Raw genomic sequence first — 14,529 nt, 5'->3', positions numbered from 1 at the left:
GGTCCTCATGTCTGTTTACAAGGGGTGGGATGGGGGGTACAGGTGACTGGTGTTAAGTACGAGTTAAACTGAATTGACTGCAGTGAGGCAAAATCACCAGCTACTGTTACATGGACATTTTGAGAGATATGGCTAGGGAATTTAGAGACTACACGTAATATAGTAACGTGTTTATATCTGGTGTGATTTATTAAATTTAATCACTTTTTAAGCTCGTAATTTAAATGTAATGTTTATGGTCATTCGTTTACTGTGAAAAACTGTGAAAAGAAAAAAACACATTTATCATGTCATTGTTAACTTTTTTGGGAAATAACACTTATTAAATTAAATTAAAAATGAGGCTTTTGTTTACTAGATTGTTATTGACTGGTTAGAAAAGAATGCAGAAGACTGGCTAGAGATCTTTTTGGAGTCTGACAAAGTGGAATATTTTTCTGAATCAGTCTGTTGGTAGGTAATTGAAATCAAACTAGTGTGCAGGATATTTTTTCTTATTGCTTACTTTCACCTTCAGTTTGCCTTCAATATCTATCAAATATCTACATTTTTTTAAATTAGCTTTGCATGCTACGGAAAACAGTGTTTACAATACTACACACCACTTACAGAACTTACCATAATTTAAATCTGATTTGCAATATTAACAATATATTTTTTTTCTACTAACAATACGTACTATATCTACAATACTAACTGTATTTACCATTCTTTTAAAATAATACTCACAATACCTATACTACTTACAATCGGTTACAATACTAACAGTATTTACAATACAATACAGCCTTACTACAAGTCTTACTGTACAACTTAATCACTTAGTACAATATTTGTTGCAAAAATCAGTAATGAATCCCACTGGGTGTCCTGGCTACTCAAATACCCAGCTTCTATTTTGATTTGACAAAAAAAAAAAAAAAATACTTTCTCTCTGAGGAGCAGTATTTAAAATATCTACATATCTGTAGGAGCATCAGCATTAGCCTCACTCATAAGATTGTTACAAGCTTGACTTACTTTTGTTAGGGAGAATACACTTCATGCACTCCAACAAGAAGGAAGGAATATGGGAATGAGAAGACCACAAGTTACTGAGATGGTAATGTAAATGGAATATTTTCTGTCTGCCTTCTGGTTTGCGTTTTGAATGTTGTTGTGTGTTAAGTGTGCTTTTTCATGTGAATGTAGGATCCTGATGCCCCTGTGAGACAGAACAGGCCTCTAGCTGATTTAGATCAGGTATGTAACTCTCTACTCCTGTTGTAACAGCAGGCCTCTGTCAGTCTTAGGAGACCATTTTACAGTGTCTCAGAAAATGTTAGGTTGAAGGATATCATCTGGTGTGGCTGAACAGGTGTACACTACGTACACACGAATGCTGCCCTCTGTTGCATTTGTGGCAATTGGGCAGGAAAATATCTTTATCAGGTTAACTTTCAAATTACTTTATTAAGAGGTTTTATCATAGACCTGTTTGTTTATAACAAACAATAATATTATTGTGTACTTAACTGTATATTAAAAAGAACAAAGATTCCTGTGATATCACTAGTAATGTTAATTGAACCCATTTAAATTACCAAGACTCATCAACATTCAGCAAAACTGTTTTCACTTTATTGTAGGAAGATGAAGCCAGGTTGCTGCGGCATCTGTTTGCCTTAATAAGGGCAGGCAAACTGGAGGAGGTAAATTACACAAAATATGGATCCACCTGACGTTAAACATACTAAATAATATTATAATCATGTTAATCTACATGTAATTTCCTTCTCTTGAAGGCGCAACGTTTGTGTGAGAAGTGTGGTCAGTCATGGAGAGCTGCCACTCTTGAAGGTTGGAAACTGTGGCATGATGCTAATGTAGATGGAGGTATATCACTTCACTTTAAACTTGATGTGTTACACTGACTCAATACATAATATTACATAACTGCTTCTGGAATATCATACTTGTTGAGATGTAGCTCAGTCTAATCATTATTCGAATATGCATGATATTTGTTTTCACATGTGTACTTGAGTGTGGGTCAGTAGCATTGGTTAATGCTCAGCTGCAAGTGGCTTAAACAGACATTATCTGTATGTTTTAATGTTTTAGTTAAATGATATTTTGACTTTGTTGTAATTTCTCAGTTATGACATATTTCTTGTACGTGTATACTGGTATGTAATTATTGTAGTTCAGTACGTATAGACTTCAGCACAATTATTCTAAATTGTTTGGCCCTTGCTAACACAATTAAAACTTTTGTCATGTTGTACCAATATTATGGAGTTTGAGCAGTGTTACATACAACTGCTGTTAACTATATGATTTTGATGCACTTATGTAGAATGTATTCCATATTGATATGTTCAAATGCACACTTTTACAATCAACTTACATGCAGTGGGAACTATTACCATGCCCTCCATTCATGATCTCACCCCACACATGCAATGAATGAATCAGCAGCGCAGACCATGACACCAGGGCTGCATCTGTTATTCTTCAAATGTTTAAGCAAGTTCTTTAGCATCCAATATTTGTTGAGTATGACAGGGCCAGGGGACAAGGCCACTGGTTTGATGAACTTTTGTGAGCTAAGACAAGGTGATGAGCACAGCCAGCATGATCTTACCAGTTATACCACACAGTCAAGTAACTAACTATTATTGATCTTTTTCAGTTTCCAACAATGAAGCTCTTGCTGCCATTGAGGGAAACCCATTTAGAGATGTGTGGAAAGCAGCATGTTGGAAAATGTCTCAAGAGGTACATGTGTTACAAATATAGAGTAAGCTTGATTAGCCTAAACCTGTGTCCTCACTCTTGTTGGTTCTACTAGAGAAATGATGGCTTGCAGGAACTTCATAGCCTACTCAAACCTGTCATTCTTGTGGATTGTTTGCTTTGCTAGAATTAACCTTTTTTGTACAAGAGTCATGTATTTCTATACAAGACAAGAAGTCATATGTATTTCATGTTTAAGCTGTTTGCTTCAGGCTGGCATATGATTTGTCCTTAATGCCCCTATGTCCACTGGAGGATGAAAGAGAGCACATGCGTCCTGCTGACCAATAGGCCATCTTTATCAATAATGGAAAATTAAATCAGTAGCAGTTATAATGTGAATATGTACATGTACAAATAAGTGCAAAATTAATTTAAAAGTGTTTGCACTTTTTAAGTCTCGTCCTAAAACAAAATGACTCATTAAAATACCTGGTCGCATTATGTGACTTTAAAAATTGTTTTTTTTCTACCTTTTTTTATCAGAGCAAGTTTAGCATGAATGAGAGAGCCATTTATGCTGCACTTAGTGGGAATCTCAGCCAGGTAACAATCAGTTTTTACTGCTTTTGGATGTATTTATGTTTTCAAAAGCTCTTTTGTGATATGTGACCTGAGCCATGATGCCCATAAGGGGAAATAATTATTTTTGACAATAAGTACATGTAAATTATTCCATGAGTGCGTGTTGGATATGAGATTATGGATAGCCAGTGAGGCACATAATGTGGAGTTGGCTTTCATCATAGATCTTATATCCAACAAGCGCGAGTGCAATAATTATTGTTTTATTAAAGACAACCAAAAAATATTGCTAGATCTTCCCGATTTCGCTTTGCAAGAACAATCCTGGAGAAGAGAATTTAATGGTCGCTATTTTGCAGGCATGGTATAATGGCTCATATACATGTACCATGGGTGCTAACCAATCAAATCCCTGGAATTGCATTTGCAATGATCCAGTTTTTAATAATGACCTTTAGACCACATGTTGGTGACTCTACTCATTATCGTACAGGTTGAGCTATAGTAGGTCATTTACTGGGTCTGGGTCTGTGTGGCATATGTCTTGCATTCTACTGGGATCAATAATGTCCAATGTGTCACGTGTGGAAGTAAATGATAAATGTTTAAGCTTAGTCACACAACTAACATTGTGTTTTGTGTACAGCTTCTTCAAGTGTGCAAGTCATGGGAGGATTATTTATGGGCATTTTACAGAGTTATGGTAGATGTTAGAGTAGAGCAGGTAGGTATGGACTCCTTACAGGAATTGAAAACCTTCAGACAAAAAGAGTGTACATGACAGTTAACTGTTATGTACACTCTTTTTGTCTGAAAGTTTTTAATTCTCTTGAGGGAAGGAGAAGGAAATTGAACCACTGGCTGTGGGGGTTTCTTTCCCGGGGGGGGGGGGGGGGGGTACTCCCCTATATAAGGTATGTAGGTATGTGCCGCCCCAAAGGGTATGGTTTTTGAGCCGTTTTGGTCTGAAATAGGGTATAGATTTTGACAATTACGGTCTGAAATCGGGTCGGGTTTTTAGGGCGGGGAACATTTACGAAAGCTTACAAACATATTTTTCTTCTCAGTACGTAACTGGAACGACTAAGTGATAGCGAGAAAAAGAAGTAGATTAACTATGTCATTCCAGCTTACTTTTACTCCTTGCGTCAACTTCCGTTCGGCACTGATGCATAATTATCAGGTTTGAAAACGGGTATTAATTTTATAGGGTCGTGATTGGAAAACCTGGGCGGCACACCCCCACCAAGAATTCCGGGGAGTACCCCACCCCCACCAAGAATTCCGGGGAGTACCCCCCCCCCCCCCCCCCCGGGTTTCTTTGTTGTATTTGAAACATAATTTGTCTATGCCAAATGATTCAGTTTTGAAGACTTACTGCCCTAGCCTTACAACCAGTATGATAAACTACATGTACTGACACTGTAGTGGCTTTGATGAATTAGCGATATGCTTGTGATGATTGAAAGGGAAAGACTCTTCTCAGTCCTTTTGGCAGGGAGAGCTCTGTTCCATTTAGATGCCCTTGATTGTTTGTCTTCACTGGGTCGCATTCAGAGAAGTGTTTAGAAACAAGGTGGTTTCAATAATTATTGAAACAACACAGTAACCTTTGCAAATTTTGGAGTACTTATATATTTAGTACTTGTTCTTTTCACTGACTGGGTTTGATCTGGATTTGGTTTTAATGATGTTTATAGAGGAGAGTCACAGCACCCTAGATAGTTTTCATACAGCTTCTTCATTTCCATATCAAATTGCATCATTTGGAAATGTTGAAAACTTGAGAACCCAGACAAAAAATCATTAGAGCAATTTGAGAACCAACCAGAAACAGCTGACATGATGATAAAGCTGAGATTCAAACCCTTGCTCCCACCAATGCGCCAACCTGCTACGCTCCTTTAATTGTTGCCCATGCTATAGTACTGCCCTTTTCATTTTAATGTTCATTTTAGGAGATTCGCCTCCACCCTAGACCAGACAGAGATCTGGAGAACCTGCCTTCTAAGTTCTGGGACCAGACGTAAGTGCAATAATAATTGTTATTACTGTACAGTGTAACTACCCTGTCAACATGAGCCCCTTGTTTTTCATCCCAAACAAAAATGTATCATTATTTATCTGAAACTTGACAGGGTTATTGCAGAACGATGTGCATCAGTTTTTTTTTTTTATTGACAGGCCACTTATTCTAGCAATTATGTTTTGGTAACAACATGTTGTGTCCATGTTTACTTCTTGAGATTCACTTCAATTAGAGTACAATGCTAATTATTCATTTTAATACTCAGTGAATGGTTAAAACTGTTATTGATAGTTATTAGAGTTGAAAGGAGTGTGTTAGAATTTGTAACTTTCAATTTTCTCTCAGATAGGCTATTTGTAAATTTTGCTTCCGTTGTCCGAAAAAAACAATACACCTAGTCTAGCTCCATGCTTTGTCAGCCCATGAAATGCATTATCTGTGCTGAATTATTGGACTTAAAATTGGTGACACAAGTTCACCAATTAATTTTATGCTCATGTTAAATTGTTGTCAATACTCCCAAAAAGGTAGAAATATACGTTCCCTTTTAAGGAGATTAAAAAATGCAATTTATAGGTTTTGCAGGTTATATTCTTGAAATAAACAAGTAGTTCAAGTGCAATCACTGATGCAGAAACACAATTTTATCACATACCTTGTCAGGAATAATAATTAGTTTATCATTCGTATTGGTCATTATGTTTCATGCGTGTTATTTTTTGACAAATGTATGCTGATGAACCTGAGGTGTCATTTGCCTTAACATGACCACATTTTTATGGCCTGACTGTGGTCCTACATTAACAGGGTTCCAGTTTATGTATGTTGTGTTATGGCTCCCTTGTAAAGTCTTCTGTCTCACAGCATACCTCACATTCAACAATCTCTCCACAGGCTAAATCCTGACAAAATATTTGAGGAACTTCAAGCTTGTCCAAAAGAGGTAAGTACACTTTGTTTGACAGCTAAAATAATTTCTTTGTTTTGATATAACTTTACACCACTTCTATTGGTTTGTATTAGTCCATCAGAAATCAAGCAGATGAATTCCATCATGTCATGCAAAAGCACATCATTCTTAATGACACAAATGGTAAGTGCAGCCTTTGCTCAGTGAATGCTTGGTAAATTAAGAGCATTCTCCATAGTGGGTGGATTATAGTCTCCATCTATGATACAGGGAAATCAACATTACAGCTGTTAAAATATACCATGGAAAACAAGTACCAGCACTAATATAATCATAGGCTTTACAGATACATTGTACTTGTTTGAACCATTTTAATGAGGTGCCCTTTTAAATACATGTACTGGATTTTTTATATTTTTATTGAAAACTTTATTGCATAATTTTTGTATTCTTCTTTTTGAGCATAAATGATAGTTGGCAAGTTTCTCTCGTGTGCAGTGCAGCCAAAACAGTCCCTTCCACTCATCTCACAGGGGCCAACATTTCTTCAGTGAGAACAGTATTGTTACTAAAGGATAACCTTACAAACAAGGCCTGATTGTGATGGTAGTTCTGGTATTTTATGACTGCAATGAACGCGGAGGATTAGACATTATCTAGAGCTTCCTGTATATTATCTAAAACATTCATGTATGTAATGCTGTGTTGTTTGTGTGACTCAGGTTTGATAGAAAAGATGTACAGTTGGCTTCAAAACGAGGAGAAACCAATAACGCAAATATTACGATTCATGGTAAGTTTGGCAAGACTTGAGCAAGTGCCTTTTCTTGCCTTGAAATCGAAATTGCTCCAGATAAGCTCTATTTTGACGGAGAATGGTTAGCATGTAAGAAACTTAATTGTTAGCTTTATACTCCTGTCCTTACTAGAAAATGCAAGTGACCTATACAAAGGAAACCGATGCTTTACTGATTTCATAAATTTCTTCGCAACTCCCAATGCTTCACTCAACGTGGTTCAGTGTTCCACAGAAAAGAAATCAGTCGAGCATTGCTATCCCTTTTGTGTAGGTCGCTTGCATAATAAGTTATTTCTTGTTTATTTAGCATTTTGCTTAAAAATTAAAATATAAAATATGCAACTTTCTTACATGATAACCGGCCTGTTAGTCTTACCGAAAACCCTTCAATTGATTGAATTTATCTTAGTCTTCTTTAGTTAAACCATCCCCATCTTGCCTGGTCTTCCTCTGTCCCTTGTCTCACGATGATCATGTGAGGAAAACTCTGAGCTTGCACTGACTGATCTGTTACAACCTATTTTTGTTTTTTGTTGTCTAGGCTCATTTAGTTCTGTTTCTGAGGTCAGCTGGAATTGAGTCTGAGGTGAGTAGCTACATAGGGACACAGTTCTGTTAATTATCAAACTTAATTGCCTGTTACATGTCTTATGTTACATGTCTGTTACATGTCTTATGTTACGACGAGACGGACATGGGAAACTACCGTCCGATCTCCCTCCTCAGTGTCCCAGGCAAGATTATGGAGTCTGAAATCAATGACAACCTTGTACAACACATCTTCAAGAGTAACAACCTTGCGTCGGATAAGCAGTGGGCATATCGCGCTGGGCATTCAACAGAACTCTTGCTGATCCACCTGACAGAGACGTGGAGAAGAGCTCTCGATTCTGGAAAGGCAGTCGCAGCAGCCTTTGTCGATTTCAAAAAAGCGTTTGATAGTGTGCCTCATGATATTCTGTTGACGAAACTGAACCGTGATTTTGGAGTTACTGGCTCTCTCCTTGACCTAATACGCAATTACCTCAGTGGCAGACAACAATTCACTGTACTAAACGGTGTAAAGTCGGAACTGTTACCCGTGCGTATGGGGATCCCACAAGGATCAGTCCTAGGACCAACGCTGTTCGTGTTATTTACGAACGATTTACCTTCTTCGGTACCTACCGGATCCGTCTACATGTACGCGGATGACACTACCGTATTTTGCATCGGTGAAACAGCTGATTTGGCGATTGCGAAACTAAATAAGGCCTTACGAGAGTTTTACAACTGGTGCCTAAACAACCGGTTGACACCTCACCCCAGCAAGAGCGAGGTCATTCTTTTCACAAAGGGGACACCGATGGGACCCATCGCCCCTGTGTACTTAGGAAATTCAGTGTTAAGTTTGGTTACGAAGACGAGATTATTAGGACTGACAGTGGACCAGAAACTCACCTGGGTAGCCAACGTGCTTGAGATAAAGAGAACCTTCGCTAAAAAACTTGATTTGCTTAAACGATCTCGTTTTTTTCCTAGAGGCATTTTAAAAGACTTTTATTTTAAAGTGATCGTTCCAGCTGTTAAGTACGGTTTAGTTTTGTGGGGCTCGTGTTGTAAGTCCGACCTTCTTAATTCAATAGAGAGACTACACTGTAGAGCAGCACGTATAATCTACAATTTACCAAAGGATATGGCTTCTGATGAAGTCCTTAGGCGTGTTCAGTGGCCCACCTTTTTCCTTTACTATAAGCTAGACGTTCTCAGACTTTTTTATAAGGCTCATAGTGAATCTTTACCTGATACGCTGTCTGAGACTATTTGTCAAAACCGCGTTAACACTTATTTCACTCGAGAGCAGAACTGTCTCCTCGTACCAAGGTGCGAATCAAGATATATGAAAGATTCTCTCTCATATAGAGGCTCATCCTTATGGAATTTTGTTAATTACAACGACAAGGAGGCAGCGGCGTCCCCGAACTTTAACTACCTCAGAAAGCGGGTCAGCGCTGAGAACTTTTTTAAAGATTTTAAGTTTAACTGCACATCTGCATCAACCACACGATATAAACAACAGAATTTTGTCTACTATTAACTATTATCATACCTGACATATTCTAATGTAAAGTAGATTAGGTTAGTTTAGAAGTAAACACACGACCCCACAAACTAACAGCTTTAATTATCATCGTGTTTAAATAAAGATTATGTATGTATGTATGTATGTATGTATGTTTGTTGTTGTTAACTTGGATTATTATTTTGCTGTTACCACAGACTGATCTGGAGCAGTGTGTGTCCATCTTGAAGGCTTATGTACAGGTATCTATCACCTCTTGTAAGACTAAAAAGTGATGCTGAATGTGTCCCAAAAACAATACGTTATCACAATTTATCATAAAGACATTGCACGCAAGTGCTCTGATTGGCTCCTTCCTGATAGACCATCAGGTCATTTCCTGTCAGTAGATTTTACGTGAAATGGATACATAGTGAAAAAAATGTTTCACTGAACAGAAAAAGTTTCTTTTGGTGCATGTTAGTTTAATAAATAATACTCTCATGATATAGCATCTGTCTATATAAATTAATTCCACTCAATTAAGCCGTACGTGAAATTGTGGCTAGCTTGGTGCTGCACACCACATTGGCCATGTATTCTAAAGGAGCTGTGGTGCTGCGTCGGTGGGGGAGTACAAACAAATATAAAACCAAACATATGAATTCCTTGCACGCTCATTGTTTGTTTGTTTGTTTTTTTTTTCTGTTTTTTTACATTAACGATCAAACTTTTGCCCTGGTGCGTTTCATTCATGCCTCATCCATTTCCAATATTTCCAATTCCTTACCTTGTTTCTTTTATGATACCTGTTTTACCTGTTACTGACACGAATCCAGACATTTAATGTAGTGGGACCAAAATACTCCAAATAAGAAAAGCAACTTGTAGAATTATTGTTAATATATTTTAGATTTAATAGTCATGTGATCTCAGGTACAGGTTGCTGCCTAAGAGCAGTGGGTAGGGTACACTGTGTTTTGGTTGGCCTGTTCTATAAGGTCCCTGCTAGACAACAGCATTGCAGCTTCAAGTAACACCCTACCTCACATCCAGCTCGTTCATACGGTCATCTCATTAGCACAACCATTTTATTTTGTCCCAAAGAAAGGCTGCCTCTGTCGTTCTCCTATGTAAGAATCTGTTCACCCATTGTATGTCACTGTATTGCCATAGTACATCATCACAAACTTAATTTTTAGAAACAATGCTTAGGACTGATAAATCCTAAGTCGTACTTAGAAAAAGGAAATCCGAGTTCTCCCAACAAGAGTCGAACCTATAACCTTCCGATTACTAGTTCGGATGCTCTACCACTGAGCTACAGGAGACTCGTGGGAGCTAAGGCCATTAAACTAGGTTCATGGGACAAACATCCTGCATAGGATTCATCTTAGCTTAGGAAAGCCTCCAATCGTGAATCGAGCTGCAATTTCTTTTCCCTAGGCTCTTATTGATGAGAAGCAGATCGACCTTGTGGCAACATACACCGCTACTCTTCCGGCAGAAATCCAAACACAGACGTATGCTTATTTCTTAGAAGGTAACTGTTTAGTTGAAAACGTCTTGTTCTCAGAAACGTGAAGAACAGTCTAAGCAACAGTCTTTAACAAAACATAAAACCTTTTATTCTAGATATAGTTGACATGAAAGACAGACAAAAATGCTTGGACTTGGCGAGCAGTGCTGGTTTGTATAATAACGCTTTCATGTTTTCACTGAATGTGTTTGAAGTACGTTTTGTAATTGAAGGAAATTTAGGAATTGCTGTGAAAATAACCGTTCTTCTTGTGAATTAAAATGGATTCTTCGGGATTGCACTCATGAATGGCAACCAAGTCCCACAAAGTTCTACTGTCCAAATTGGCCTTTAGAAAGGTGTCCGTCCTAGACAGCAAATAAAGAAAAGGACTGAATAGGGTGTGAGTCTGCTCCAAAGAGTGACTGTGGTTGTTGCTTATCTTACTGTCCTAACATTTCTCGTTTCTCAAGGTCTTGATGTTCCTCTGATAACCAAGACTGTTGTTGAGAATATTCGAGGAAAGGTAAGATTGTTTATCAGATACTTCATGTTCACTGCCCTTGTTAGATATATTTGCTGATGTTTTCTGCTTGTTTGATTAGCTCAGGAGAATATTGATCATCTGTACAAATTTGAAACTGTTACTTTTCTGACGTCGTATTGGCCGGTTTATTGTCTACTCGAGAAATGTGTTCATGACATGAAATGAAGTTTTCTTTGATGGCAATAATGTCACGAGGACATAAAAAGCTGTTCTCTTCCATCTATCGCGTTAATTTGATATCAAAATACGGGAAACGATAGGACATGCATAGAAAAGAGATGTATACAACACAAACAAAAGCGAAATCCATATTAGATTACGAAGCTCAGTTTATTACAAGGTTGTCATGCTTTTCATTTTTTTCCTTTCATTGTAGGAAGATTTTAAGATCGATAGAGACTTGTCACCTGCTCTGGAAGCTGCTACTTCAAATGTAAGTCAGGTTCTTAACAAACACACAAACTAGCTCACAGCGTAACACGTAAACAATACCAAAAACAATTATAGCAATTAGTGTTTACAATACTACTGGCCCAACAGGAAATGGGAATGTTGTTGCAAATCATTTATCCGGAGCAATGGTCGAATGAATAGCATGGCCGCCCTTGTTTAAAATATCCACAGTGAAGCTTCTCCGTTCGGACACTCGAATTGATCTCGAAAAGACACAAATCTGCGAAATGACTTTATCTTAACACAGACATCTCTACAGACTGAGGTCTGCCTTCACTTTACCTTATTGAGGTTTGTCTGTACCAACAATCTCAAACAATAAGGCGACTTTGTTACATCAGTAACAACAACAACAACAGAGTGTTTGTGTAGGCGAGGCTGTGCCAAGACACTTTGCCTTAACCTTTAGTCCAAACCAACCTCTGCGAAAATTCCGCGTTTGAGAATCAACAGTTCAAAGTAACTTGGCCCAATCTGATGAAAAGGGAGCTGGGTTAAGTTTGCATGTAGTATTTTTGCCAGACCAACAAGAAGTCAGTTTTGAAAAAAAAGTGTTGTATTTCACCTGGCCACAATGTTTGATATAAAAAAAGAACAAATTAGAGAAGGGTGTAGTTCGGAAGGAGAGTATAGCTCGTTAAACCTCCCAGCGGTAATAAGTTTGAAAGTCAGGAAAGGAAAGCCTTTGGGAAAGGCTGGTCAAGCTATGTGTTGGTGGCAGTCCAACAGGTCATGGTCGTCCTTGCTGATGATGATGAACGCGGTGTCAGATAAAGTATATTTCAATTTTATATGGTATCGTCATATACATGTATCATCAGTGATAAAATATTTAAAAATTAAATAGACATAACGTCTTATTACTTACTTGCAATTCAAAAATGCTTACCCTATTCTACTAACAAACCTATATGTTATAGTGCAGTACTCACTGGCTGCTGTGAGTACACACTTGTTCACGTAAAGTTGTTGTATGTATTTCCTAGGAGGACCGTAGAAAGATAGAAGCCATTGAGTGGCTGATGTTTGATCCATCTCAGCGAAGTGAAGCTTTGAAGCAGAGCAATGCCATCATGCGCTGCTTTATCGGTGAGTTTTCAACTCGAAATTTCTTTCGTATCAAAAAATTAAGAAGCATTTCTTACTGAGAGTTGGAAGCATTACGTGTAATTTGGTTGGAGTAAAAAGTTTCTGAAGCTGAAGGCGGTACTTCAGGGCAAAGTTATAACTCTGGGTGCGACGTTAAAACCTGTTTACTAGTAAATCAATATAAACAAGAAGTGCTCTATCTTGGCATTAGAATTTGAAAGTTTTGTCAGGCTTGAAACCTCTCGCGACAATGTTGTAACATACTTGTGCCCTTGCTACCTCCATACTCGAGTTTCTGATCTTTTTAATTTGTGTTTTTGTGACAATTTCCCTGGATAGCCACGAGAAAACACGCTGCAGCCCGAGAAGTGTTCCAAAAGATTCCAGTGGACTCTGTGCACGTGATTCACAAAGAATGGCAGCTTAGGGTGGGTACCTTGTTGATTGTCGATTTCCATTAATTTGTTAGAAAGCGGTTAATGTCTAAGTGTGACACTTATTGAACGTCTAACAGTTCTCTTCTACAACTTGCGTAAAATATTTGCCAAACTTTTACTTAGGGAGTAGCTTTTTCTTTTCTTCTCCTTTTTTCCACACATTTTGTTAGAACTGGCTGGCCAGACTGGTTTTTCCGCAGACTTAAGGCACCATTTTCAAGAACTGGCTCCGTTGCTAGTCCTTCGAGTTCCATTAAAATGGCGCAAATTATTTCCAAAATGTGCATTTGAAGATTCTTTAAAGCTAACTCTTCAAAAAATTCTCATTCCATTCGATGGAAAGTTTCAAACTGATTGGCCAGTCTGGACAGTTCTGACAAATGGAAAGCACTCTTACTCATCGCAAAACGTCGACTATAGATGGTGTCCTTTAAACCTGGTTGTAACAGAACTCAGTCCATTAGCATCCAGCTTGGGATGGTGACGTTCAAATGGTAATTTTTTCACTGGGATACATTTTGCAGATAGAATTTTACGGGTCTTTGAAAGAAACTAACGAAAATAAAAACTTAATTAATGCTTAAGCTCTTTCCTGTTATGACATTCACCGCACTGAAGACTGCCTGTTTGTCGTGAGAAGTCCAGGCTGCGCTGTTGAGGTGTGTTTATTTCTGTGCGTCTTTCAGGGTGGATCCAGTGCGTTACCTGCTGGAGATGACAATGCCATAAGGGAATACCTATGCATCAAAGCTTACCTGGTGAGATACTTGGTCAGATTATAACACGTGACTTGACATGTCCTAGTAGCTTGCGGCCAGACTTCAAGCGCAAACTTTAATTTTTGGCTGACCTTCCTTGTTATTTTAATGACTTTTTATTTGGCGATAATATAATTTGGTCGTCCATTATATTGCTGAAAGTTAGCGCGTAATTTGAAACCTCCAAAGGACGCCTGGGCGTACCATCTTTCTCTAGTTATTAGAGACCTTTACGTCAGAAAACACTTTCTAAAGGCCCGTTTAAACGGTTTCAACATTTGACCAACGTTCGTTCAACAAAAGTTGCACGGGTGTTGGCGAATGAACGGAGTGTTCAAACGGTTCCAACGCCTTTCAACATTTTCAAGAACAAAGGAACTGTTGAATCGATGTTGAATGAAAGTTTAAACCAATTTTAACTTGATTCAACACACTTTCAACAAGCTTTCAACATTCCTTCTTACACTTTCAACAATGTTGAACGACCTGTTCAAACGCCCCCGACATTTGGTTCAACAACTGTGTTGAACGGCATGTTGAAGCCAATGTTGAAACCGTTCAAACGGGCCTTAATTAACACACACAAAAAAAACCACTGGCTCTGCACGTGCGTTATACACTTTGGTACATTTCTTTGCCGCCCT

General features: G+C 38.1%; 1 protein-coding gene across 2 annotated transcripts in view; it reads left to right on the top strand.

Annotated features, from left to right (window-relative positions):
* Positions 1-14,529, top strand: part of LOC146462219 (nuclear pore complex protein Nup107-like) — a 29,962-nt gene that overhangs the window by 12,227 nt on the left and 3,206 nt on the right. For both annotated transcript variants that reach the window (XM_085085933.1, XM_085085932.1), the window contains exons 15-35: positions 359-453; positions 1,030-1,102; positions 1,192-1,242; positions 1,629-1,691; positions 1,785-1,875; positions 2,675-2,760; positions 3,265-3,324; positions 3,950-4,027; positions 5,262-5,329; positions 6,227-6,275; positions 6,356-6,425; positions 6,965-7,035; positions 7,583-7,627; positions 9,301-9,345; positions 10,529-10,625; positions 10,718-10,771; positions 11,075-11,127; positions 11,525-11,581; positions 12,588-12,690; positions 13,030-13,118; positions 13,814-13,885. In XM_085085933.1, the coding sequence (XP_084942059.1) occupies positions 359-453; positions 1,030-1,102; positions 1,192-1,242; positions 1,629-1,691; positions 1,785-1,875; positions 2,675-2,760; positions 3,265-3,324; positions 3,950-4,027; positions 5,262-5,329; positions 6,227-6,275; positions 6,356-6,425; positions 6,965-7,035; positions 7,583-7,627; positions 9,301-9,345; positions 10,529-10,625; positions 10,718-10,771; positions 11,075-11,127; positions 11,525-11,581; positions 12,588-12,690; positions 13,030-13,118; positions 13,814-13,885 (1,470 nt within the window). The remainder of the gene's footprint in view (positions 1-358; positions 454-1,029; positions 1,103-1,191; positions 1,243-1,628; positions 1,692-1,784; positions 1,876-2,674; positions 2,761-3,264; positions 3,325-3,949; positions 4,028-5,261; positions 5,330-6,226; positions 6,276-6,355; positions 6,426-6,964; positions 7,036-7,582; positions 7,628-9,300; positions 9,346-10,528; positions 10,626-10,717; positions 10,772-11,074; positions 11,128-11,524; positions 11,582-12,587; positions 12,691-13,029; positions 13,119-13,813; positions 13,886-14,529) is intronic.

Source organism: Pavona decussata, unplaced genomic scaffold (assembly GCF_977016875.1).
Source record: "Pavona decussata unplaced genomic scaffold, jaPavDecu1.1 SCAFFOLD_190, whole genome shotgun sequence".
Lineage (NCBI taxonomy): Eukaryota > Metazoa > Cnidaria > Anthozoa > Scleractinia > Agariciidae > Pavona > Pavona decussata.
Note: the sequence above shows the minus strand (reverse complement) of the source record. Positions and strands in the feature narration are given on the sequence as shown.